The sequence below is a fragment of the Urocampus carinirostris genome, chromosome 3 (genome assembly GCF_059441175.1).
Source record: "Urocampus carinirostris isolate Australia breed hairy pipefish chromosome 3, RoL_Ucar_1.0, whole genome shotgun sequence".
Taxonomy (NCBI): domain Eukaryota; kingdom Metazoa; phylum Chordata; class Actinopteri; order Syngnathiformes; family Syngnathidae; genus Urocampus; species Urocampus carinirostris.
Window position 1 is genome coordinate 13,950,811 of NC_142351.1, and position 27,624 is coordinate 13,978,434.

Genomic DNA, 27,624 nt, shown 5'->3' on the forward strand with positions numbered 1-27,624 from the left:
AACATGGCGTCGACAGTGCAGAAGATGGAGGATCTCACCCTGACGAGTGCTGTTGGCGATGTAATATATCGTCTTACATTGCCTGGTAATGTTTGTGAACAATGCAAGACAGGTATGACCCTTCCACTGCGTTTAGGATAACCTTAACTGTGTCAATATGCGAACTGTCGCTCATATAAGCCAACTCGCTCAAAGCAAGCTGTAGAACGAAATCCATTGTACTGTCGTCGGCCATTTTGGATCAGTAAGGCAATCACAGTGAGCGATTACAAAACGTTCAGCAGTGCGCGGCAAGCGATTAACAAGCGACTACATGTCTGATTACTCTCCTGAACACGCCTCTGTATCTACTCATCTTCATTCATGCAAGCCATATTTGTTTTTGAGAGTGCTGGTTGCAAACCTGACCACTAGAGGGAGCGTGTCGCCTGTGAATGGTATGCTGTATAACGACTTCTTCAGAATGTTATCATAACAGTCAGATAATTATAAGATGCCATCACACCAACTTTCTTGTCTTTTCTTCACCCTGAAATAAAAACAGGTTCGTAAAATGTTTAACACAACTACAGTTTAGTCACAAGGACTGTGGGGCATTTTTGGAATGTGTATATTGGGAAAATCGCCAGGCGAGGGGCAAAACAAGGGTATTTACGTTTTTTATAAAAAACATAAAATGGCGGTCTGACGATCATTTCGTGACGTTTTGTATGGCTCCTGAGCATTTATTTTGATATTTTTGACAAGCGAATTTATCTTAAAATGTTATATAAGTTCTGCTTATGCGTTTTTGGTCTATGTTTATGCCATTTCCTGAAGGTTAAACAAGAATACCGACACGTTGTTTTTGTGTGTACCGGTAAATGTATTCTGAAATAATTTCTTCAGACAATTATAAGATATATTTTCTTCACCCTAAAATAAAAACACATAAAACAGAAATAGTGGCTTCAACATCAAGTATGCGTACCAAAACTTTTAAGTATTTTAGCCTGGATATGAAAGCTGACCATGCGCCTTATTATACGGTGCGCCTTATATATGGATTTTGGTTTAGTTGTTAAAAGGAATTCCCAATGCCCCGATATGGAAGCACATTGTAAAGTGCTTTGGGAGGTCTTCATTAACTTGAAAAGCACTGTCTAAATGCAGACCATTTCAACTATTTTCTGGATACCAGCTATTCCGTGTGAGGCCTGTAAAATAACACTGCTGCATCCATCCATCCATTATCTGCACTGCTTATCCTCAGTAGGGTCGCGGGGGTGCTGGAGCCCATCCCAGTCATCTTCGAGCAGTAGGTGGGGGACACCCTGAACTTGTTGCCAGCCAGTCGCAGGGCACAGAGACAGACAACTCACTCGCTGTTTTTGTAACGTGGGAGGAAACCGGAGTGCCTGGAAGAAACCCACGCAAGCACGGGGAGAATATGCAAACAGAAAAGTTCGATCTCATGACCTCAAAACTGTGCCGCACATGCGCTAACCGCTGTGCTGCACAGCTGCATCATTTTTAACAAAGTTTTTATAGTCCTCCCATTTCTTATGCAGTTGTTCAAAACTCTGTGCTTTTTTATTCCAGTTCCCTGACTTGAACAGTACAAACATTCAAGATGTATAAAGAAACAGTAGCAGTAGCGTTTAACATCGGGCAGCAATAACTCTGGTGGACGATATGTAGGTACAAAAAGACTCAACGAATACGATTTTCTGCAGTATCACAACAAACATAAAAAAATCCGGAGCGTTTTGGATAAGCCCTTTTTCAAAATGGCACACTCGCCACCGCCAGGGCCCCTCACTGAGTGCGTTGGCGCTGGTAGGCGAGGTCGGGCGGCGCGCCCCGCGGTGAGACGGGCGACGTGGAAAACATGGCTGGAGAAGAATGGGTAACGATGGGTGGCGTAAGACCGTGCGTGGGCAGAGCGGGTGCCAAGCCGTAGCTGAGGTAGGGCAGAGGTGCCGGGTTGTAGAGGTATGGCTCCAATCCGGAGGGAGGCGAGTAGGAATGGCCGATGCTCGAGGGCAACAACATGCTCGGCTGCAGGAACGCTTGAGGGTAGATGTAAGGCTGAGCCATCCTGAAATAAAACATTTACTTGGATCAAAGCGAAATACATGTTCAAATTCAAAGTGTTTATTGTCATATGCACAGTAAAGAACCACGTTTCCCTTCAAAATGAAATTCTTACTTTGCTTTTCACACAGTTGCCTGTATAAAAAGAGAAACTAAGAAACAATATACATGTATACGTTAATTAATATTACGAATATTAAAACAATAAAAATACAAGATAAATTCAAGACGAGTTAAGGCTAATGAAAATACGGAAAGAGGCAGTTTTTACACATGCATTTGTGTATGGTTGCTGCAATGTTATATCATTACCAACAGTTGGAGACCTGTTGTCTACCCCTAAACAAACGCCACCTGACATCAAGTTGGCCCAATTGACTGTATTCACAATACACATACACTTGGCGTTCACCACATTTCAACTCTTTACCCACACAGTCAGTGATAATATATAAAAAAACAAAGATGTTGCAGAAGAACTGTAAAAATCTTTAGTTAGGAGGTAAACAGTTGAATTTGGCCATGGAAGTGAGCTGCATTTGATGTAGGTTTATAGAACACACTCCAAAAGCCTGCATATGTCAAAAACTCTAAATTGCTGTGTTGGGAAAGAGAGCATATGTTGTTATTATGTCCCGAGATGCACGTTTTTGGGGAGAAAATGCACCATTTAAATGAATTACTCTCATGTTGAATGTATTTCAAGATTTATTTGTCAAGTTTTATAAAACATTTTGCATATCAATTTAGAAAGGATCAAACAGTAATTACGATGGGAATCCATGCTACAAATTTAATAGTTTTTCTATGTTGTGTTTGTAAAAAAGGTACATTAGAAAACATTTACTTTTTACCCAAGACTGTGAAATCTCAGCTCAGAGTTGTTGTTTTCCTCGCTGTATTTCCTTTGGTGTAAACAAAACATTTACCAAAATTGTGTTAATAGCGCTCACGGCTCACCAATCCCTTAACCGCCAAGGTCGTCAGGACACCACTTCCTGTGGGGTGTCTGAGGCAAGTACAGCCGAACAGTCCCCAACCCTCTCCGGGCCGGTTATTTAGGTATGGGCTTTGCTCACCCAGTAGCAGGAGGAGCTTCCTGATCTTATTAAATGCAGCACCCTATTTCTGGTCGCCGTAAAGAACCTCTCAAGTCACTCTTGAGTTCTTTAAACTTTTAAATTGCCCTCTAGAGACCCAAATTTGATGTACAGTGTTGTACACACATGTGTACTCCAGGCCTTAAGAGGACCTTTCCCAGAGGGTAATATTTAAAACGGGGGCAAAATAGCAAGAGTTTAATCACCACTCTGTGCATGGTCCTGTTCATGTACACAGAGGGAATAGAGAATGGGTTCAATCACTAATCTTAGCAGTATCCCAGGAAAAGAAAAGAAGGGTTGTTTTCTAGACTAATATGATTAAAGTGAGATAGTTCCGGGTACAAATTGAGCTGTGATTTCCACCGTTTACTCAACTTTAAAACCAGTTTAGCAAAAACAACCTCCACGAAAGTCACTCTTTGTAATACCGGCATGACCTTTATTGTCAGTCTCTACAGAAGTTAGGGAATACCTTCCTGTTCACTGTTGTTGTGGTCACAATTTGTTAAGAATATGATGTATGCTTAAAAAGCTGTCAAATTGGACCTTCATATTACATATCTGACTTCTCTCCTCTGCAATTGTCTAGTTGATTGTTTCGAAGCAGTTCGGCTGAAGCTTTCTTGGTTTACGTTTAAGTTAGGTCCAAGTAGGTAAGTCAGATGGTACTGATTTAAATCAGTTAGCATAGGTTAAATTCTGACATGCAAATTAGCTATCATTTAGTATTTGGATTTTAAAATAAGAAATTTGTATTGTCATTGATAACAAAGTCTTGAACATTGTTTGCAACATAATTATACTTGGCACTCCAAGATAAACACAATAGACTTGAAAGAGAAAAATAAGATAGACAGGCAAAAATATTCACAAGGTTGTGCTTATAGACTGGCTTAGATTGTAAAAGCATCTTGAAAAAATAACAGCTCACGGACCCCTTAACCGTCAGGGTCTTTGGGGCACAACGTGTGTGGTGTGTCTTGGGCAAATACAGCCTAGCAGTGTCCGTCCCTCTCTAGACCCATTTTCTTGGTAGGGGTTTGCTCCCCCACATAAAACAGATAGTACTTCCTTTTGTCCTGTTTCCCAAAACCCCATTTGCCTTTCTGCGTTAGGTGAAAATGGTTCAGAGCCAGCAGGCCGAAACGTCTAAGTTGAGTTACACCACCAACGATAGCACCTTGAGGTCATTATGAGCTGAGGGCCGCTGTTGGTGTCAGGAGGTGTTGAGCTGGAATGACGTGAGCGAATCCGACCTCGGAGGCTCCTCTGCTTACCAACGATGAGGCCACTCACGCAACACACAAACAATACATCTGAGCAAGCGGCTGCCAACGGGCCGCATTACCCACCATTCCCACCCAGCGCTGCTTCTTCTGCTTCCTCTTTGTCTGGCCACTGCCTGACCCTCAGTTACATAAGCAGGGTTCTGCATTGCGTACAAGTGCAGACTTAAAACTTGCAGATTACAGTGGTTCAGCTTTATAAGAGCGCCTCTGAACACTTGAATTTCGATATACGAAATTTACATGTGAGAAAAAGAATTCTCTACTTACGAGCGTGAATCCAAGCTATGAGCAGTCCCAGAGGCTACCACTAGAGACCGCTCAAGACTGCTCATCAACAACATTAGCCCGTCCCAGTTGCAGGCGCTTCCCACCATCAGACGCCTGATCCCGCCTATTTGTATAAATTATATATATATATGTATATATATACCACAGCCATATCCCCCTAGTGGGAGGTGGCTAGAGTCATTTCTGACTCTTTTTGGGAGATTGATTCAGAGGAGGGGATTCCCAGCCCCCTCGCTCAAACCAACTGATGTGTTGGGAGTCATTAGGTGACCAAACCCCCCCAATTCCAACCCCTAATGCTGAACGCCAAGCAAGGAGGCAACGGGTACCAATGTTTAAGTCTTAGGTATGACTCGGCCGAGGCTTGAACCACAACCTCCCAGTCTCAGAGGGGGTGCCCTACCATCTAGGCTACCGAGCTGGTATAAGCATTGGGGGGCTTATTTAGTCGTTTGCAAGATACAGAATTGTACTTAATCAATTTCATTTTTTATCGTATTGCATCTCCTTTATGCTGCTTTTTGTGACCCTAGCCAAGAGTCCCAGAAAGGGAAATGGTAAGGTGTTTTCCAAGAAAAAAAGGATAACATTTCAAATGAAGGATACAACAGTTCGCAAAGCAGTAAATTATAGTGTTTGTGTAAGTGACTTAGCTAAAGAATACGATCGGTCAACATCTCCTATTTGTACGCTATTGAAACAGAAACATGTCATCAAGGCTATATGACCTTCGAGGCCTACTGTTATTTTACAATTTGGAAGCACTATTCATGACGAGATGAAAAGACTTGTTATTGTGGATATGCGAGAAGGAGCAAGCGGGAGCTAGCAACACGTAGAGCAGAAGTTGCTGCCTATTTACAAATACTGAAAATTTGGGGCAGCGTCAGGTTCAACTAGATAGATAGATAAATACTTTATTCATCCCCGCAAGGAAATTCACATTTCCAGCAGCATCCCTGTGCTGAGAACAATACAATAATAAAGCAAAAAGAATACAATATACAAATACCCAATGTGACGTGCTATATAGAGTATCTAGATAGTGCTACACAGAATACACATTGCAATAAAATTCGGTAATATGCAATGTAGGGGTTGTGGTTTAATATGGGCCTTTACTCCGCCGGGTGGATTTAAAGAGCCTCATGGCATGAGGAAGAAAAGATCTCTTCAGTCTGTCCGTGGTACAAGACTGTGACAGCAGTCTGTCGCTGAAGCTGCTCTTCTGTCTGGATATAATGCTGTTTTTAGTGGATGTGATGCATTGTCCATGATTGACCGCAGCTTCTTCAGTGCCCGTCTCTCAGTTACTGTTGTCAGGCTGTCCAACTCTGTGCCCACAACAGAGCTCGCTTTCCTCGCCAGTTTATTGAGACGAGAGGCATCCTTCTTCATGGCGCTGCCTCCCCAACACGCTGCCGCATAGAAGAGGGCGCTTGCCACTACTGTCTCATAGAATATTTTCGGGAACTTTTTGCAGATGTTGAAGGAGGCCAGCCTTCTGAGGAAGTAAAGTCGGCTTTGACCTTTCCTACATAGAGCTTCTCTGTTGGCAGTCCAGTGCAGTTTGTTGTCCAGCTGCACTCAGGTATTTGTAGGTCTGGACAAATTCTACACATTCTCTTTAGATGGTTACAGGAACCTGGTGAGTTCTAGTTCTCCTGAAGTCCACCACCATCTCCCTGGTCTTGGTGGTGTTCAGGTGCAGGTGGTTTGTGTCGCTCCATTGGACAAAGTCCTGAATCAATTTCCTGTACTCCTCCTCCTGCCCACTTCTGATACATCCCACGATCGCAGTGTCATCAGCAAACTTTTGCACGTGGCAGGACTCGGAGTCTTAAATGGATAGAATGGATAGGCATGATCACTTTGGCCGGTTTTTGGGGCGGCAGTAGCTCAGGAGGTAGAGCGATCGTTTTAGGATTAAGGGATCCCAGTTCGAATCCCGGCTTGTCCGTGTTACATGCCGAAGTGTCCTTGGGTAAGACACTGAACCCCCAATACCCCCAATAAGCAGGTTAGCGCCTTACATGGCTGCACAGATCACGGCCGCTATTGGGAAATGTGAAGCACAATGTAAAGCGCTTTGGGAAGTCATTGACTTGAAAAGCGTTATATAAATGCAGATCATTTCATTTTAGAAATTCTAGAAGATTACTAGCTCTGTGGCTGTGGATTAGCATAAGGAACCAGCGAGAGCAGGTTACAAAGCAGCAGAAGAGTTTTTGCAGTACTCCTTTACATTCAAATAATAAAAACAGAATGCTGTAAAAATGTTTGTGAACGTTTATTTAACTTTCATTTGAACTGTACGCTAAGAGTTAACTTATCACCTGCATTCCTATATTCCTGCATTCCCCTAACTCCAGCAACTCCCCTTCATTACATTAGCCGTTGCTTCTTCCCTCCATGGTAAGTGCTCATAATAAAACTGGCATTTCTTTTCATTAATATCAGCTCAGGGATCTTACAGCTTAAGGCAAGTCTAATTGAAGACTTTTTAAGACTTTTTTAATGCCTTTTGAAATCAAATTAAGACCAAGTCAACAAAAACAAATTTAAACTAACAATTAAAAAACCTCTTACACATTACCCGGCATAGCTTGTAGTCATTACAAAAAAATGTTGTTTGGACAGCCTGTTCTCGTTAAAATTTCCCATTGTCCAAAACAAGTCTCTGTCTGAAGTTGCTATGTACACATGCGTCTGCTTTGAGAAGCCCGACTGAAACCACATAACCGTTTTGATAGTTTTGTGATCGCAGTCACGCGATTTCCCCTTGTAAGTAAATTAGTGAATTTTTGAAAAAGACAATTGATAAAAATATTTTCAGTTCAAACAAATATAGATCTTATAAGTGTGTTCATATTTTTAAGACTTTATTTTTGGAATACTGAATTCAATACCTTTTAAGACCAGTGGGAATCCTGCAACTCATTTATTTTATTACTGTATTTCCATCCAGCCCTTATCCTCAGTAGGGTCGCGGGGGTGCCGGAGCCCATCCCAGCAGTGGACAGGGGACACCCTGAACTGGTTGCCAGCCAGTCGCAGGGCAAATAAAGACAGACAACTCACACGCTAATTTACACTGAGGGACAATTTGGACCGGCCAATTAACCTAACATACATGTTTTTGTAGGAAACTGACGCAAGCACAGGGAGAACATACAAACTCGGCACAGGAAGGCTGGTAGCTGGATTTCAACCCATGACCTCAGAACTGTGCCGTGGACGCACTAACCACTCATCTGTTGTGCCGCCCCTACTACTGTATTTTTTAATTACTATTTGAATGCGTTTTAGTGATCAGGAAAATGTGTTTTTATAGGTATTTAGGGTTAACTGGGATGCTTTTGGGAGGTCGGAAACGGGCCAATTAGTTTTGAATTATTTTATATTGGAATAATTGGTTTGCTACACGAGCAATTAGAGCAACGAGCACTGTCCTCGAATGGATTCAGTTTGTATGAAAAGGTTCCATTGTGTTACAAAAGATCACAAAATATCCAACCAACTTAAATAAGTCAACCCCCTCCCAACCGCTCACCCAGCACCCCTTTGGGCATCTTATGTCTCCTCGCTTGCTGGCTGACTCTCCCAGAGCAGAAGTGCAGTGTCATTCTTGCAAGCCCGCGCCATTGCCTGACTGATCCGATGTGACAGCCGACGAGCCGACGCAGCGGCTCGCCTTGCTCCGACTCGGGCGACGTTGCTGGCTGTCAAGCGCACATTTATACTTTTGTTTTAATGCACACGCAAGACAAGGACATCGGAGTCGAGGGCTTTGTAGTGGGTAACGGTGCGCTTATATCGTGATTGTGAGCCGTGCTCGAGCTAATTGGCACAGATGCACGCAGACCCATGAGGGCAGAATAACCTCGGCAGACGAAGCTTCGCCTCCTGCGGCTTGACTCCCTTGCAGTGTTGGGAGTAACGCGTTACAAAGGAACATGTTCCTGGAACGCACTTACTTTTCTCAGTAACGAGCACTCGGACGTAATTTTGAAACTCAACCGTCGTGTCGATATGGTGCGTTACTCGGATTGTTTTTCAATGTTTACTGAATTACAGTTCTTTGCTTATGAACTGGTATACAGCCCTCATTATGCCAGCAACACAACACGAAACACAATAGGAAAGCAAGGCTGGGATGTTCAAATCTACTTACAAAATACAACTGAATACAGTTACGATCATGCCATCTCAACCACAGAGTACAAGGACAAGTCATTTCTCCTTGCTGAGATTCTGATCTTCTTCCAGTGTTCTCGTTTGCCCGCGTCCTAGACGCATCATTTTTGCTGGGGACGCATAGTGTCAAATCAACGTGCGTTCCCGGGTTGCAACTTTTTCGACACAAAACTGTCAATATTACCCGATTACTTTTATTTTTAACAAAGATTTACCGCACTCCAAACTTTTCGTAAGGCAGATCCGCCATTGTTGTTTTGGTCTCGCGGTGCCGATCTCTGCAAACGAGATCTCGTTTCTTCGAGATGACGTCGTTGTTGTGGTGGTTGTCGTCGAGGGAAGGTGAAAATCAACACAAAATTGGTCATTTCTTCAGTGTCATGATTAAGTCAAAACACAATAATTCCGGCACGAAAAAACGGCGGAGAAATTCTTCGGGAGATCGCAAAGGCAAGGAAAACACGCGTGTTGAAGCGAACAACTCGACAAAATAAAATAAACAAAATAATACACCTAGCAAGAAAAGGACTTTTCTGCCAAAATGGACTAAATTATATTCCGTGTTACGCTATGAGGAGGATGATAATGGAGGCTACATGTTCTGTGATGCGTGTCCCCATTGTGACAAAAAAAAAAACTGGATTGCATAAATCATTTCTCAATACGAACTTTCAGAAAAGCCCATTGGATCGGCACAAGACAATGAAAACCACAAATTAGCTATGGAAATTCCGTTGCTGCAGGAAGAGAGAGGCAAGTATGACGGAAGACTTGGCCATGTTTTGACTGCTAAAAATAGTTAAGTGGATGGCAGTATTTTCATTATTTTGTATGATGTACAATATTGTAAACCGAAAAATCTGAAGTGATAACTGCTTTGTATTACCAACAACCTGTGATGATTAAAACTGAATGAAAATATAGATTTATAATTATTTCAGCAATATTATTTGGTATAAAGTCCAATATTGTTGTGAACTGAAAATCTTGAAGTGATAACTGATTTGTATTACCGATAAACTGTGATGATTAAAACTGAATGAATATATAGATTTATATTATATATTTGTAGGCGATTTACAATTTCAACCTCGATGACACTAAATTTTGGGGACCCATAGATCTCTGTTGGGACCCATAGATCTTTGAGCATGCGGGACCCATCACTTTTCAGAGGTAAAATGAACACTGTTTTTGGCCTATATACTCACATCTAAGCTGTATATACTACTATAAAATAAAATACTGAAATCATGGTGTCAGTTTATATGCACATATTCTGTTGTGTGTCAACAGTATTTAATGGTAGGCAGTGCGTGACGACAGGTATAACAGAATCAATGGGGTAAACATCAGCACATAATACACAGTAGAAGAGCACTGATTTTTTTTCTTTTTTTATGTGCAAAATTATTTTTGCAAAACACCGTGGCTGGAGAGAAAAATAAAGCTTTTTGCACAGTATCCAAAAATGAAGAAGGAGATCTTTAAATGGTTTGAAGCCTATAGACAAAGTAGATGTGGAGTCTCTAGGCAAAGTGCTTGTTGGCAAGTTCTCAAGATTGCACAAGTAATATGATTGCTAAGTAATATGAAGCTGCTTCCACAGGTTGGTGTACACATTTTTAAAAATTCTTTTAATTAAGGGCCTGTTTAAAGGCATCTCAAGGGTTTGGCTCCGATGTGAATATATACAGATTTTTTTTATCTGGAGAGTTAATTTCTGAGTATTGTGCTACTTTTTGGTGTCAGTAATCTGGGGGGTAATTGAGCTACATTTTAAATGATGTAACTAATAACTGTAATTAACTACTGCTTTTCAGTAACACGCCCAACACTGTCTACAACAGGGGTGTCAAACTCATTTTAACTCGGGGGCCACGCGATAGAACAAACATTCTGTCGGGGGCCGGACTAGAAGATTAAAGAGAAAGAAAAAGAGAGATAAAGAAATAAGAGAAAGAGGAAGGGAGAAGAAGAGAGAGGGCGGAACAAAGAAAGAGAGCGTGAGAAACAAAAGAGATAAAAAGAGAAGTCGTGAGAGAGGGGGAAAGAAAGGGGGAGGAAGAAAGAAATCCAAAGAGAAATAGAAAGACATAAGGAAAGAAAAGAGAAAATAAAGCGCGAAGGGTAGGAAGAGAGAAATAGAAAAGAGAGAAAAGGAAAAAAGTTAGAGCAAAAGAAGTTAAAAAGACAGAGAGAGTAAGAGACAAAGAGCAACAAAAGAAGAGAAAAAGAGAGACACAGAGAGTGAAAGAGACAGAGAGTGGGAGAAAGGGGTGGGAGAGAGAGCGAGAGAGAAATAAATACAAGTACAGTGTCTTTGCGAGAGGCACCTGGCTTTGGCAACATCAAGTTGACGTATTTCAACCTGCAGCTAGTTTTTCTCTCGCGCTTCTCTGAGTGTTGTCTAGCGGGCCAGATTCAATCCCTTAGCGGGCCTGATCTGGCCCCCGGCCCACCTGTTTAACACCTGTGGTCTACAAGGTAGTGCAAGGAGACTGGCCTAAGTTGTACTAATGGTGCAAGGAAAACGAATGCATCGTAACAACTGTGCAATAAAAAAGTAATCCAATAACATTTAGCAGCAAAAAAAAGAAAACATCTTGGGCAGTACCCCAAAAAAATGGAGGTATTCGAGTGGGTTGAAACCCAGAAATAAAATGGATACAGAGTGTCTAGGCTAAGTGTTCGTTTGCAAGCTGTCCATATGGCTTCCACACGTTGGTGTACAGGTTTTCTTCTATTTTTTTTATTATGTGGCTTATTGAGGAGTTTTAGGGGGTTGGCCTCAATGTGAGTTTATATAGTAATTTGTAACTAGATAGTTATTTCCATGCAGCACGGTGGCAGTGGTTAGCGCGTGTGCGGCACAGTTCTGAGGTCATGGGTTCAAATCCAGCTACCAACCTTCCTGTGCAGAGTTTGCATGTTCTCCCCGTGCTTGCGTGGGTTTCCTCCGGGCACTCTGGTTTCCTACCACATTCCAAAAACATTGATTGACTGGCCGGTCCAAATTGTCCCTAGGTGTGAATGAGCGAGCGAATTGTCTGTCCCTGTGTGCCCTGCGACTGGCTGGCAACCAGTTCAGGGTGTCCCCTGCCCACTGCCCGATGATGTCTGGGATGGGCCACGTGGAACTACTCTTTCCACGATGCTGTTAATGTACGTTTACGTTTTGTAGCGTCATCAATTTTGTCAGCTTCTTTCGAATATTTCTTCTGGGGCTGAGGTTTTGGCTTGATTCCTAACCACTTATTCATTTTTTTTTGTGTTCTCTGTGCGTCTATTTTGGAAAATAATAAGCAAATGCGCGACCTTGTAATGCTCTGGAAAGTCCGGAAGCACAAAGTTCTGATTGGCTGCCGTGTATGCAAATTATCATACGAACCAAAACTCCGAAATTTCCAAACCGAACGAAGATTTGGAAATCGGAATAAAGCAAACGTTTGATTTGAAAAAAAAATCTTTTGTTTTATTTTTTCTTGAAAAAGTTGTCGGCCACCCGGGCAGAGAGGTTTTTTTTGCACGCCCGACGTAAAAGATGCATGCCCCGGGCTTTCGGGCAGTCGTTATTTCAGACACTGGTGACAGTAGTCTGAAGGGCAACAACATTTTTAAATAAAATAACCAGTAACTATAACTAATCAAATTAATTCCAAAAACATGCATGTCGGGTTAATTGGCCGGTCCAAATTGTCCCTAGGTGTGAATGAGCGAGTGAGTCGGATGTCTCTGTGTGCCCTGCAACTGGCAGGCAACCACTTCAGGGTGTCCCCTGCCGACTGCTCAATGATAGCTGGGATGGGCTCCAGCACCCCGCGACCCTACTGAGGATAAGCGGTGCAGATAATGGATAATGGATGTAACTAATCACATTTATTTTATTCTTACTGACACCCCCTTGTCAAAAAAGAAGTGTAGGACAACATAAATAAAGACGGGGGTGAGTGTCGGGATACTTGGGAGAGACTTGAGTAGGAAGGGAGGAGTGAGACGTTCAAGGGTGAAGGATCAGTCGTCAGATATCTCTCATGCCTTAAGACAGTGACGCTTTTAATAGTTTGGATGAGGGATGTGAGGAGAGTGAGTCAGGCAGAGGCAATCACACACACATACACAATCGAACAAACATACACGCATCCCTTTTCCTTTTTCGACAAATACATACACAAATCTTGGGGGAAGGTGAAGAGATGGGAAGGCCAACATTTGCTGTTTACATGCAAATGGATTTCAATTTGAAGACGAGCTTCAATCTGAGAGCATGTCTAAGACACATTACAGTATCTTGACACACAATGTCAGAATGACTTTGGGAACGTCATAGATACTAAGCCCTTCAAGCTATGCAGTGTGTGTGTGTGTGTCGGCAGCATCATTAATATTGTTGTATTTTTCACATTTATTTTATCTTTTCAAGCATGCTGCAACAAACATCATATCACAAATTGAACAAATCAAAATCAAAGAAAAAAGGGATGACGAGTTGAAGCCAAAGGCAAATGAAAGATCCATCCATCCATTATCTGCACCGCTTATCCTCAGTAGGGTCGCGGGCGTTCTGGAGCCCATCCCAGTCATCTTCGGGCAGTGGGTAGGGGACACCCTGAACTGGTAGCCAGCCAGTCGCAGGGCACACAGGGACAGACAATTTGCTCGCTCATTCACACCTAGGGACAATTTGGACCGGCCAATTAACCTGAAATGCATGTTTTTGGTTTTAGGGCGGAAACCGGAGTGCCCAGAGGAAACCCACGCAAGCACGGGGAGAACATACAAACTCCACACAGGAAGGTTAACCACTGCGCCACCATGCTGCCGGGGTTGATTCAGGTTTGGTTTCTTTTGATGGTACTGGACAAATTGGCTTACAAGTCCTTAAAAGTGCTCGATTTTGGCCATGAAAAAGGTGCACAAACCCTGAATGCAGCGTATACTGATATAAGTTACTACCGCATGTACAGATGATCTATCAATCATTTACATTACTCAAATGGACTGAGCCATGGCAATACCAGGAAAAACTATTTTCAAAAACTAATTTATGAATCAATAAATTTCAGATGGATACTTTTGGAGATCATTTATCATAATGTTTTTCTCCCACTCCATAATTGGTATTAGACTAAATGAAATTTGGAAAAAATTTGGACAGTAGTCTTCTTTGGTGTGGTTAACCTAAAATCAAAAAGTCATCACTCATTCATGGATTTATCTGGGTCAGCTCCCTCATCACTCATGTAAGAATTAAGAACTGAAATATTAATAGCACTCAGAGCAATTGAGGATCCGAATGAACTTATTTTGTAGCTCTGGGTTAAAAGATTTGGCTTCAGAAAGCAGGGCAACACATAACACTAACAAATTTTGAACATACTACGATTTGATCTTAATTTTTAAACTCAAGTATTTGTGGCCACTTATCTAACAAGATTTATTGTCTTGGATAAGTTTACTTGCAGGTAATACACAGATTATAATACTTCCGATGTAAGGCTTATGTAAAGGCATATACATGTGTACTAAAATTAGATGAAGGTCTAAATCCAATTGCAATTCGTCAGAGTAAAATATTGGATTCAGTCCTGGTTTATTTTTGATCACTTGTTTATCAATATCCATTTGAAAGCTTCGACTCCTAATGTGCATTGCTGTGCATGCTCAAGTTCTTTTTCCGTGATATTTTTCTTCTTCATTGGTGTCGCGATGAACTGTGGACTTTTAGTGCAGAAACGAACGATTCAGGCTATGCTGGTCGACCTGCTAAACAAGCCTAAATTGGAAGATATCTCTGGGACATTTCCATTTTATTTTCTGTCCCCACGACAAAAAAAATAACACAGATGTATCTATACATATGCATTGTAAGTCCATTTATCTGCATTGCCACATACGAGCACGACTTGTAATCAAAAAGTAGCACACTTTTGGGGGAGGAAACGGGCATGGCATTTTGTTGTCGCGAGTGTAGCATATTTCTCCTGTTTCTAAAAGAAGAGTAGGGATATCTGAACAGCCAAATATTATTTCCCTCAGATTCCGAAAGAGAACCACGCTGGTTTCGTTTTGATTTTTAAAACTCTACCGACAAATTTTCAATTTGATTCCTCTTTGAATAACGCACTGTATGGCTTACTATTCATTAAAAAAAAAGTTACAATCTAGAGGCCAAAGAGAGGTGATTTCCTGTAAGTTACGCCAGGGTAAAATACACCCAGGATTAAAACATTTTTTAATCAAAAGACATGGTGATGCAGGCCTTAAATTATGACACAATGTTAAGAATACATCTTTTGCCCACATCTAAACAATTTTCTCATTTGAATCGTTATTGCTTATACACTGCTTTTTCCCGATTAAACTCGAAATTCTATTCTGTGGTATATCATAGTTAGATTGTGTTGCAGTCACGACTGAGGCAGAAGACACTGGTTGGGGTCCTGGCATTGGGGAAAGCAGGTCTGGGCTTCCAAAGACCAAAGTGAGTCAGGCCTAAGGGAAGGAGAGACACCATCTTCTCCAGGAAGAGGTCAAAACAGGTTGTGGAGGAAGAGTGTGTGAGCAAGGCAGTCGGACTCCAGAAGCAGAGAGCATGGACAAGGTGGGAGAACACATTACAGCGCAAAGTGACCTGGTCAAGCATCATGCAAGCAGACTTCCACCGTGTTTTGTTCCTTGTGCAGGCATTTTACGATGTCCTACCAAGCCCAGTGAACCTTCATGTGTGGGGAAAGAGCCAGACACCCTCCTGTCCCCTCTGCTCTGGAAGAGGCTCCTTGGAACACTTCCTCAGCAACTGCCCAAAGGCCCTGGCTGATGGTCGCCATCAGCATCAGTTGCTGAGTGCATCGCCCTAGCAATCGACACAGGCAAATATCATCAAGCCCCAAGCAAGGCAGTAAATTTTATCAAGGCAAGAGAGAAACCCAGGGCTTGTGCAAAGGCAACATCAGGACTCCTCCACATTTCCTCGGATTGGCAGTTGCACGTCGACCTTGGGAAACAACTAAGGTTCCCCCAACACATATCAGCAACATTGCTCCGACCAGACATGATAATCACCTCTGAGGCATGAAAACACCTGATCATGCTGGAACTCACAGTCCCGTGGGAAGAGCGCAATGAGGAAGCCAATGAAAGGAAACGCGCAAATTACCAGGAGCTGGTAGAGGAGTGCAGGGGCAGGGAAGTTTCCTATAGCCAATAGAGGTCGGCTCCAGGGGTTTTGCTGGACGATCCTACTTCAAAGTCCTAGGACGGTTGGGTGTGACAGGGGCAGCCAAGAAGAACGCCATTAAATCCGCTAGTGAAGCTGCAGAAAAAGCCACCAGGTGGCTTTGGCTCAAAAGGGCAGATCCGCTCCTACTGGGACGCAAGTTGAGACGTGATCAACCTCGGCTGGGTCACCTGGGCAAGAGTGTCCGATGTTGCGAGACCTGAAACACTCAATGAACCCAGGATACATTACTGATGATGTGTCCCAGTTGCATCCAGGAGATGTTTCTTTCAAGGTAGGTACGTGCATCTTGAGGCTCTGTCTCTCAGGGGGACTTGTTTGATTCCAAGAACATGAGTCAAGCACTTTCAGACCTCTCTAAACTGTTCACATATCAGGCAGCGTGGACATGAATAAGATTGCTCTTAAGTTAAGTTTAAAAGTTAAATACGGAAACAACTTTTGGCTGCATAATGGCGTTGCTCGTATTTTGCCTACTTCAATTTGGGTCATGCCAAAACACTATGTTTACAGAGCTACATCTTTTCATGCAAATGGATCATTTTATTGGTCCAAAAGCCCAAATTCTGACCTAGTACAAGAGTGGTTCCAAATGAAAAGGGTTTTCATAAACCCCAAAACCATAATTGTGAGACTTTGATAAGCTGACAGCAGCCGTTTGCGAGTGTGTGGTGCCTGCATATGTCCATTTGTTTGTGTGCGTGCACAGAAGTTTAACTAAATGGCTTGCTGCCTCAGTGAAACCCAAGTCAAGCGTTAGTAAAACCCAGGACCAAGCATCTCATGCGTTTAATAAACCACAAGATGAGAAGTCAACCCGGCAAATAGTAATCTTGATTGATGTGTGCCTTACCCGTAGTGCCTTTGAGCCAATGCAGGGTAAAGTTGCTGGACTGGAATCCCGGCAGCAAAATCTACTGAAGTAAAAGGCACAGATGAGAAAATGATTGAATTGTTAACAAAAATTACTAAAAGGACAAAAAGAAATTATCATGATGAAATTACTGAGCAGTAGCTCAGGAGGTAGAGCGCTCGTCTTGGGATCAAGGGATCCCAGTTCGAATCCCGGCTCGTCCGTGTTACATGTCGAAGTGTCCTTGGGTAAGACACTCAACCCCTAATACCCCCAATAAGCAGGTTAGCGCCTTACATGGCTGCAAGGCCGCTATTGGGAAATGTGGAGCACATTGTAAAGCGCTTTGGGAAGTCATTGACTTGAAAAGCGCTATATAAATGCAAATCATTTCATTTTCATTTAATGTATTTATTAGCACAAGAGAACTGAACAAATATAATTATCATTAACGTTAAAGGTAATATAACAGAAAATGTCTCTGAATTTTTTATAGAAAAGTCAAAATCAACATGCATATAGTAGTAGGACCTGCATCATGGTGAAAAAACATGTTAAAATATTGTGGAATCAGTATAGGTGTGATATTTAACACGTTCCTAATAAAATCATTTTGTCATTAATGTAATAAAATATTTTTTATGCAAAAAAATTAGCTCACTCTATGAATAGCTATGGCTGAATACAATGAAAATAATATTTGGAATCAATTTTATATGAAAGCTCTTCCTACATGTCTTTGTAATATGCAATTTATACATCGCATTATTGTCATGATTATTTGTATTTACACTGTTAAAACGTAATACTTCAGTAAATTTTGTAACAAACACTTAATTTAATAATATATTATAACTAGTGATTATAGATACCACTCTTTCTGGCCAATACTCAGTTCTTAAACCATCAGGAGATACCAAATATAAATGACAGTAGTAAAACGGCCAACAAAAAAGACAAATAGCAAAAATAAAATAATTATGATAAGGGGTACCATGCATAAAACCTAGACTAAAGCCAATACTACATGTGATATAAAAACATGTTGCATTTAAGGGGTAGTGCATATTATATAGCACCTTGTAGTGGTTAAAAAACTTGATGCACAAACAATGTATGTTCACTGTTGAGACACATTATAATGAAAACACAAAGAACAAACTGTAAACACCCCAAAACTCCAGCAATGCATCCAGGGTAATTTGATTGAAAGAGCAGTAGGAATGGATGTAGCTATACACACAGTAGGAGCACTCATTCTCCCCCTTGCCCAACGCCGTCTGCACCATAGGCAAATACGTTGGTATCCCTGTTTGCAGTATTTTGATAGATACATAGATACCTTATTCATCCCCGTAGGGAAATTCACACTTCCAGCAGTATCCTTGTGTTAAAAATAAAACAATAATAAAATAAAAGGAATTTAATAAACAAGTCGGGGGACTGATCACCCTCGGCTGGGTCACCTGGGTAGGAGTGTCTAACTTAGACCTGAAACACCCAATGACCCTGGGAGTCATTGACAATGTGCCCCGGTTGCACCATAATGTGTATTATCTAATAATTAAAAAGTCAAAACTGAGCTCAAATATAGTGAGAAAATCCCCAGCAAGTGGTATCCTGGTAGTAAGCCCTTTTCGCTTTTTGAAGCACGAGCCTGCACTAATGGAAATGGTGCTGGTGGAAAACAACGAAGCGCACAGGGAGCGCAGTTGCTGTGTTTTGCGGAAACGTGGCTCACGTTTAGCATTCCGGACGCTAACGTGTAGCCACCCAGAGCTACCCGGAGCTACCCGGCTTCAACGCCGCTATACAGAGACAAGAAAGCCGGGGGGAATCGGAGAGGAGGCGGACTTGCTAACACGAGGTGGTGTATCCCTGGATTTTCACAAAGATAAGATTTCCATCTGCCGCAGGGATGTCGAACTTTTGGACTAGCGTGACGTCATCCACTCCGCTACAAGCACCCCTAGGGCATCATGTTAATCTGTAAATAAACAACGAGGTAGACTGCTGGAAGTGTGAATTTCCCTACGGGGATGAATAAAGTATCTATCTATCTATCTATCTATCTATCTAATGCATCCGCCGACTGGTGATCTCATTGCCTTCAAAAGTTCATCAGCGATAAGCTGAGGCTGACTAAGACACAGAAATTCATCGTTGGTTTCCTTTCTCCAATCGTTTGGCCTTCTTGTGGCTTCCACTCAACAACATCTTCTCATTTCTTGTTCAAAAGTTCAACATATCTCATTTCACCCACGCAAAGTGGCACTAGACACGCCGTTTTTTCTGCCATCTTACAGCACTCACACACCAATACCACCAAGCACTGCCACAGCCCATCAGCTTCACACTCACCGCGTGTTGACCACTCATAGATGGCACCTGCACGCAACTGTTTCTATGCCGGAGAGCTCCAAAGGAAGCCGTCAAGGTTTGGTGTGCAGCAGAGTATTGTTTGGAAAACACAAAGCATGTGCTCTGGTGCTTCACACCAAAAATGCCCGCCGGCACGCAAGCTGTGCATCAACTCGGGTGGAAAGCGTACAGACAACAGTGCCAGCAGAGGGAGGAAAAGATGAAAAAAACATCACTTATTATGAGCCACCAATATTAAAAAATATATATATTTCAATGAGTTGAAAATTAGTTTATGTTGGATAAGCAGAATGTCCCGGGCATTCTCCTTGAGCAAGGTTGTTGGGGTTGTTAGTGTGCCGCTTCCTGAAAATTCTGTTCTAATATTCACTCATCACTCGTCCGAAAAGGACCCGGCCTAACTAACTCGCAAGCCGGACAACTCCTACTGCCTGGAACTCCACTCGACTTCCCACTCCGCTGTGAAAGAAGCGCCGCTTAGACCGAATGGTTACGAGAAAAAAAAAAAACGTTGCCCGCTTACCAGCTCTTAGCACCTATGGGCGACACCTACACGCGAACCTTCTTGGTCCAATAGCTAATTGCAACGGAAATGTTTTATCTATCTATCTATCTACCTTGGTCATATCCCTCAAGAGGGGTGACCGACAGCAAGACACACACATACAATAACAAAGAAAATAAAAGGGAAATAAATAGCAAAAAAAAAAAACACACAAAAAATTGCCCAAACACCCAAACAAGAAGGCACCTCGGCACCCAAGTTGGTCATGCTTTTGTCCCTACAGATGAAACGGGACACCAGAAAGTGGCCATGTCACTCGGGTCAGGGTGACACAACACACTCTTTTGTTCAACAGCAGGGCCAGACAGCTTTCACTGGTTTACCCCTGCCGCATCATACGGGTGCCTAGCCCATCCTTAAGAACATGTCCACAATCCCACTATCCTTTCACAACACCTCTCCACTCCTTCCTATGTTTTAACCCGAAATAAATTGCCCGATAATGCTGGGCCACGTTGATCAATTCCATTGGTTTTTATTGGTGCCCTGACACATACTGTAGGTGCAGAACAAGTATTTCAGACTATTATTACACCATCCCCTGATCTGGAAACAACATGAGGGCAAGGAAAAACTCAAAAACCTCAACATGAGGAAAATGAAGAAACCTTGAGAAGGTACCGCACATGTGGTATCCCCCTTTCATGATTACCAGGCAAAGGATGTTGCAATTACAAATAATACAGAGATATTGTCGTCAAAAAGTATAGGTTATTCATATGCTTTAGAGTAGAAGTGTGTTTTTAGCTTAGATTTAAACATTTCCACTGAGGTTGCAGAAAAGTGGAAACAACTTTAAACTGTTTAAACTTTTGAAGTTGCCCATCTTACCACCAGGGTTGGGTAGGGTTACTTTAACTGGATTACTTTCAACTACTTTTGGATTACTCCAATACCAAATATGCTAATGAAAGACAAAAGAAACTAAATATGAATACAATTACTACATTTTGTGCAGGCTTGGGGAGTAACGGAATACATGGAACGGCAAAAATTGATGTTGGCAAGCTGTTTGGATTTTTTTTCATTTTGTTTCTGTCGCATTTTATGTTAGTTTTGCCGGAGATCAAAGAGATCAAAGCCAGGAGAGAAAGCTTACCACGTGTTGTGAGTCATCATTTTATTCATATTTAGTTTATTTTGTCTTTTATTAGCATAGTTGGTATTGGAGTAATCCAAAAGTAATTAAAAGTAATCCAGTTAAAGTAACCCTACCCAACCCTGCTTACCACACTGATGAGGTCAGTCAGCGTGCCGCATATTGTTACAGGAATATTATTTGAAAAGATGTTTTTTTCCTAACTTGTGATCCGATGACATGACTACATGCAGAAAAAATAAAACGACTGGGTGCAAAAGCACACTTACTAGACTGTGAGTTCCGTGGTTTGGCCCCCAAATAGGCCAAGTTGACGTTTGCCTTCCTCCCATCGATGATTGGGTTGGCATCCTTGCATGCCTGCTCGGCCGCTGCGCCGTCCACCATGGTCACCTGTTGACAAAACATCCCGAGGGTCAAATTCTAACGGAGCCTAACTCAATCTTGCATGAAATGTTGTGCACAGACAGCCAAAGGAAGCTGGCGTCCTTGTCTCTCCTCTAGAACCAAAAGGTTTACAAAAATACACGAGTGGGTTAGAAGATGTGCACGAAGGTACTTCCATCTGAGCTTCCACGGCATTAGCGTAGGCCGCTGGAGTGTGTGGGAGGGTTTTTTTTTCCAGGTCAGGATGAGCAACTGGAATCCGCTTTGAGGGAGGATGTTGGATGAGTGGGCAGACAGCATGGGAAGGGGAGCTTTGAGGTTTTTGAGCTCAAGGTCACACAAGCGCCAAACTTTTTGCAAACGGTTCGAGGACAATTTGAGATCTGCTGGAGCTCACAACCTTGAAATGAGCTTAGTAAAGGGCGCGTGATAGCGCATACTTGCGCACAAAAAAAGCCCACTGGCCCGCGTCCCTGCGTCCTAGACGCATCATTTTTGCTGGGGACGCATAGTCTCAAATGAACGTGCATCCCGGGACGCAACTTTTTTGACACCAAATTGTCATTATTACCCGATTACCTTTTTTTAAAAAAAATGTTTTAACAAAGATTTACCGCACTCCAAACCTTTCGTCAGGCAGATCCGCCATTGTTGTTTTGGTCTCGCGCCTATCTCGGCAAACGAGATCTCGGCAAAAGAGATCTCGTTGTTTCGAGATGACGTCATTGTTTTGGTGGTTGTCGAGTGAAAGAGAAGTATGCCTCCGTAAAAACAGTTGGTATTAGGTGCAAATCAACAAAAAATTGGTAATTTCTTCAGTGACGGTAATAAGTCGAAACATACTACAGAAAGTGGTAACAACGGCAATAATTCCGGCATGAAAAAACGGCGGAGAAATTCTTCAGAAGACCGCGAAGGCAAGGAAAACACGTGTTTTGAAGCGAACGATTTGACGAAAGATAATAAACAAAAGAATACTCCGAGCAAGAAAAGGACTTTTCTGCCAAAATGGACTAAATTATATTCCTGGTTACGCTATGAGGAGGATGATAATGGAGGCTACATGTTCTGTGATGTGTGCACCCAGCGTGACAAAAAAACTGGATTGCATAAATCATTTCGCACTACGAACTTTCAGAAAAGCACATTGGATCGGCACAACGACAATGAAAACCACAAATTAGCTATGGAAATTCCGTTGCTGCAATTGGACCTTGAGAAGGCATTACAACTGTGGCGGGACAGCAAACCACGAAGAATATATGAACTGAAAAATCTGAACTGATTAAAACTGCATGAATATATAGACTAATATTTCAGCAATATTATTTTGTATAATGTACAATATTTTTGTGAACTGAAAAATCTGAAGTGATAACTGCTTTGTATTACTAATTAAGTGTGATGATTAAAACGGAATGAATATATTGATTTATGTATTTATTTATATATTTGTCGCCGATTTACAATTTCAACCTCGATAACACTAAATTTTGGGGACCCATAGATCTCTGTTGGGACCCATTGATTTTTGAGCATGCGAGTCCCTGGGACCCATCACTTTTCACAGGTAAAATGAACACTGTATTTCCTCTTCTATGCGGCAGCGTGTTGGGGAGGCAGCGTCAAGAAGAAGGATGCCTCTCGTCTCAATAAACTGGCTAGGAAAGCGAGCTCTGTTGTGGGCAAAGAGCTGGACAGCCTAACAACAGTAGCTGAGAGACGAGCACTGAAAAAGCTGAGGTCAATCATGGACAATCCATCGTATCCACTACACAGCATTATCTCCAGACAGAAGAGCAGTTTCAGCGACAGACTGCTGTCACTGTCTTGTACTACGGACAGACTGAAGAGATCTTTTCTTCCTCATGCCATGAGGCTCTTTAACTCCACCCGGCAGAGTAAAGGCCCACATTAAACCACACCACCTACATTGGATATTACCGAATCTTACTGCAATATGTATTCTGTGTAGCACTATTTAGTTACTCTATATAACACCCTACAGTGGGCATTTGCATGTCACACTGGGTATTTGTATATTGCATTCTTTTGGCTTTATTATTGTACTGTTCTCAGCTCAGGGATACTGCTGGAAATGTGAATTTCCCTTCGGGGATGAATAAAGTATCTATCTATCTATCTATCTATCTAGTAGTATTTTGTCATATTTCTTTAGTATTTTTGTAATATTACTGTAGTTGTCTTTTGTAGTATTTTTGGAGTTAATAATTCTGTAGTAGTATTTTGTAATATAGCATTACTGTAGTAGTATTTTTTTTTATTAATTCTGCACTATTTCTTTGTTTTCTGAAGGAAAGCAAAATAATATATGAGATCCCCGTTTTTAAGCACTATATTTGATGTTTAGTTTTGTAGTTATTGTCAGGGTTGGGTAGGGTTACTTTAACTTGATTAGTTTCAATTACTTTTGGATTATTCCAATACCAAATATGCTAATAAAAGACAAAAGAAACTAAATATGAATAAAATTACTACATTTTGTGCAGGCTTGGGGAGTAACGGAATACATGGAACGGCAAAAATGATGTTGGCAAGCTGTTTGGATTTATTTTCATTTTGTTTCTGTCGCATTTTATGATAGTTTTGCCGGGGATCAAAGCCAGGAGAGAAAGCTTACCACGTGTTGTGAGTCATCATTTTATTCATATTTAGTTTATTTTGTCTCTTATTAGCATATTTGGTATTGGAGTAACCCAAAAGTAATTGAAAGTAATCAAGTTAAAGTAACCCTACCCAACCCTTGTTATCGTGTAGTATTAGTGTTGGCACCAAAAACGTACATCACTCTTGGGCGCCCCCTAGTGGTTGCAGGGCGCTTATGCCTCTGCTGTTATAGTCGAATATGGCAGAATACCGCTTTCACAATATTGAAAGTAAGTCCAATAAAAAGAACAAATAAAGAAATGGACGACGAGTACTTACAAATCCGTATCCTCGGGACTTGCCCGTGTGTTTATCCGTGATCACCACAGCCTCCACGACGTCCCCGAACGTCTGGAAATATTTCAAAAGTGAGGCGTCGTCCGAATGATAAGGTAAGCCGCCGACAAAAATCTTCGTGCGTGTCGTGTCTTTCCCCACGACCCCGGGATCCATCGTTTCCAACGGGACCCCGACAAGATGTCCCAAGAGTACCGGAGAAGTCATTTGTGGGAAATAAACAAGTTTCGAAATAAAAGTCAAACATAAAAAAAAGGACAAAGGGGGAAAAGACGTGACGAGGAGGGAAGGTTACCGTAATGGTGGCTCGGGCATGATTGGAGCGCACCGCTTCGGTTTGTCAAGTGTAAAGTGTTGGATTTGGATGCTCCGTGGAAAATGTCTCGCCACGCGAGGGGCGCGTTGAGGTTGTGGTGGGGAGCGGTTATGCTAGAACACGGGTGGCCCGCGGGCCAGATCAGGCCCACCCACCAATGGTTTAAATCCGGTGTTATGCCGAGAAATGCATCCCTGCCGAGATTAGCATCCCCTCGCTACTATAACCACTTTTACGTCGTTTTATCTCACTTTTATATCACTTTTCGGGAATGTAATGGCGAACATATGTAACGGGTGTAATAATAACTTTTGTTTTATTGAAATTCCTGCTGAAATATGTGTATAGTTTTTGGTAAGTGTCCTGCAATGATGAGTCCAACAGTGCCACCTGCTGGTGGGGTTTGTTTTGGCCTTTGACATGTGACCGGAAGGCGGGGTTTTGTTGGCAGTCTACAGAACGAGCTGCCAACGGTATGACACATCTTTTGGTGCTCTACAAAAATACCAAATATGCTAATAAAAGACAAAAGAAACTAAATATGAATAAAATTATGACTCACAACACGTGGTAAGCTTTCTCTCCTGGATTTGATCTCTTTGATCTCCGGCAAAACTAACATAAAATGCGACAGAAACAAAATGAAAATAAATCCAAACAGCTTGCTAACATCATTTTTGCCGTTCCATGTATTCTGTTACGCCCCAAGCCTGCACAAAATTTAGTAATTTTATTCATATTTAGTTTCTTTTGTCTATTATTAGCATCTTTGGTATTGGAGTAATCCAAAAGTAATTGAAAGTAATCCAGTTAAAGTAACTCTACCCAACCCTGGTTATAAATATAAAATGTTGAAATTATTCAGTTCCACCTTACAATTGTGTCTCACATGTTTTTTATTCTGTAGGGGTTTTGGCTTTATTTAGGATTGAAAAGAAGTATTCTTTAGTGGAATCAGTTAACAAACTCGCCTCTAGATGTCGTTAGCGATTCACCATATAGTTTAGTTTTGAGATGTATTTCAAAAACTCTACAATATAATTTAATTTCAAATTGTTATTGCGTTGAGTTCTTAATATTCTGATGTAAATTACTAAACCAGAAAGAGCTAGAACCAGGCAATACATGTAATAACCAAGAAACAAGAGAAACAATCACCTTAGAAATTGCGTCTTGCATACCTGTCAACCTCCACGGCTCCATGCCCTTACAAAATGTTATATTTTCCCTTACAAAATACAAAAAAATCACGCCATATTTTTTTCCAAACGTGTTTATTTATGTAGTTTAACATGTTATATTGTACATGTGTTTCGTTATATCATATATATTGTTAATTAACATTTTGTTGTGAGATCCTGAGTTGCTCGACATGAATGAGGTTTATTATAAAAAAAAGTTCAAAAATTAAGTAGAATACATTTTCTTATTCAAATTATTAATTCATTTTCTGCATTAAATTATTGTTGGTAATATACTGATTAAAGTGTTAACCACAAACATGTTTTTTTTCTTTTTCTCCTTTTATACTTCCTTTTTTCTTAACTTCTTTATACAACATAATAATTCGTAATATAATGCATTAAAGCAAGTGAGCCGTTTGAGAACCGGCTCTCTTTAATGAGTTGAGCCGAAAAAGCTGGTTCTGTAAAAAGAGACGGACCTCCTATCACTACATCAAACCGCTCGCTTCGTTTGCAACGAAAAAAAAACAAGACCGAGATAGAGGCTTCCGCGGCGAACTCGTTTGACCTGATTGATTTGCTGTTCTGTGATAGTTGGTGTATACCGGATGGTACCCATCATTGACAAATTTGATTTTTTCCGTACAGATTTTCTCGTACGTTGTACACGTTTAAAAATGCATAATAAATGTACTTTGTACGGCAAAACCATACATGTTGACAGGTATGGTCTTGAGTTGTTGTCCTCTGTGATCCAGGGTGTTTTCACGTATGCCCCGAGTGCCGAAGGAAGGTCGCAATGCAGGATAGTGAGATCTGTGCGTCTGGCGTCCGGGACACCAAAGAAGAAGAGCCAAGGAAGGAAAGAACACTAAGTGGTGGACGAAGGAGAGGGGTGTCTGTGCGCAGAATCACGTGGATTTCTTTACTTGGAGAATTCGGAGTGAAGTAACAAGATGTTCCAGGTGAGAGGAATTACAAGAACATTCCTGGTCTGACGCTGAGCAGTAGTGAGACTATCTGTGCTGCGTTTCTTCGTGCCCAGGTTTTTCTCTTCCATCACGACAGGTGCGAGAATGGTCGGACCTGATCCATATCAGATATACCGTAAATTCCGGAATATAAGCTGCTACTTTTTTCCCAAACGTTCAACCCTGCGGCTTATTTAGTGATGCGGCTAATTTATGTAATTTTTCTAACTACTTTCTATTATCGGATTATGACCTGGAACTACACCTCAAAGGAAACAGATAAATTCGTGACTCTTAGGCTTTAATTGTCACAGAGACATGGCTCAACCCAAGGATCCCCAAAGCTAGTGTGCAGCTAGCCGACCGATCTATTCATCGCTTTCTGATAAAGGAGAAATCATTCAATTTTGTTGTACTAATGTACAATTATATGAAACACCATTCATTTACTACAACTCTGTGTTTCTATTTGTAGATCTATACAAGTTATTTTGCCACGGTCATAAATATATATAACCAATATCCTATAAACGTTTTTACCTCGCAGGTTTCGACTATCGCGGGACATCTTTGGAACGCAAACCTGCGAAAAACAATGGATAGCACCAAAACCCTTGGCTTCTTACCTAGTACTGGCTAGAAGTGCTGCTATATAAAATCCTAAGCTTTTATATAAAATATACCCCTTCACATGTGTCGTAACATCCCCT

The 27,624-nt window shown here is 41.6% G+C and overlaps 1 protein-coding gene and 1 long non-coding RNA gene across 3 annotated transcripts; one reads left to right on the forward strand and one right to left on the reverse strand.

Annotated features, from left to right (window-relative positions):
* Window positions 1–1,656: 1,656 nt before the first annotated feature.
* On the reverse strand, window positions 1,657–24,878 carry LOC148368756 (RNA-binding protein 38-like). 2 transcript variants are annotated; one of them, XM_088330785.1, is made up of 4 exons: window positions 24,426–24,878; window positions 21,362–21,485; window positions 17,047–17,107; window positions 1,657–2,080 (listed from the first exon to the last, which is right to left on the reverse strand). In XM_088330785.1, exons 1-4 carry the CDS (start codon window positions 24,648–24,650, stop codon window positions 1,798–1,800), a joined length of 693 nt encoding a protein of 230 aa, XP_088186911.1. In that variant the 5' UTR covers window positions 24,651–24,878; the 3' UTR covers window positions 1,657–1,797. The 2 variants fall into 2 exon arrangements, with proteins under 2 accessions (XP_088186911.1, XP_088186910.1); XM_088330784.1 differs by having other exon boundaries at window positions 17,047–17,110.
* On the forward strand, window positions 24,307–27,369 carry LOC148368757 (uncharacterized). Its single transcript, XR_015849958.1, has 2 exons — window positions 24,307–24,538; window positions 26,702–27,369. It is a non-coding gene; the product is annotated as an uncharacterized LOC148368757 (long non-coding RNA).
* Window positions 27,370–27,624: the final 255 nt, after the last annotated feature.

Bases quoted from the DNA above. Each gene is read 5' to 3' on its own strand.
- LOC148368756 (XM_088330784.1), bottom strand. From the start codon at position 24,650: ATGACTTCTCCGGTACTCTTGGGACATCTTGTCGGGGTCCCGTTGGAA. The intron at 21,486-24,425 runs GTAAGTACTCGT...TTTTGTCAACAG, and splicing joins AGTCCCGAGGATACGGATTT to GTGACCATGGTGGACGGCGC. The intron at 17,111-21,361 runs GTAAGTGTGCTT...CTTTTACTTCAG, and splicing joins ACCACGGAACTCACAGTCTA to TAGATTTTGCTGCCGGGATT.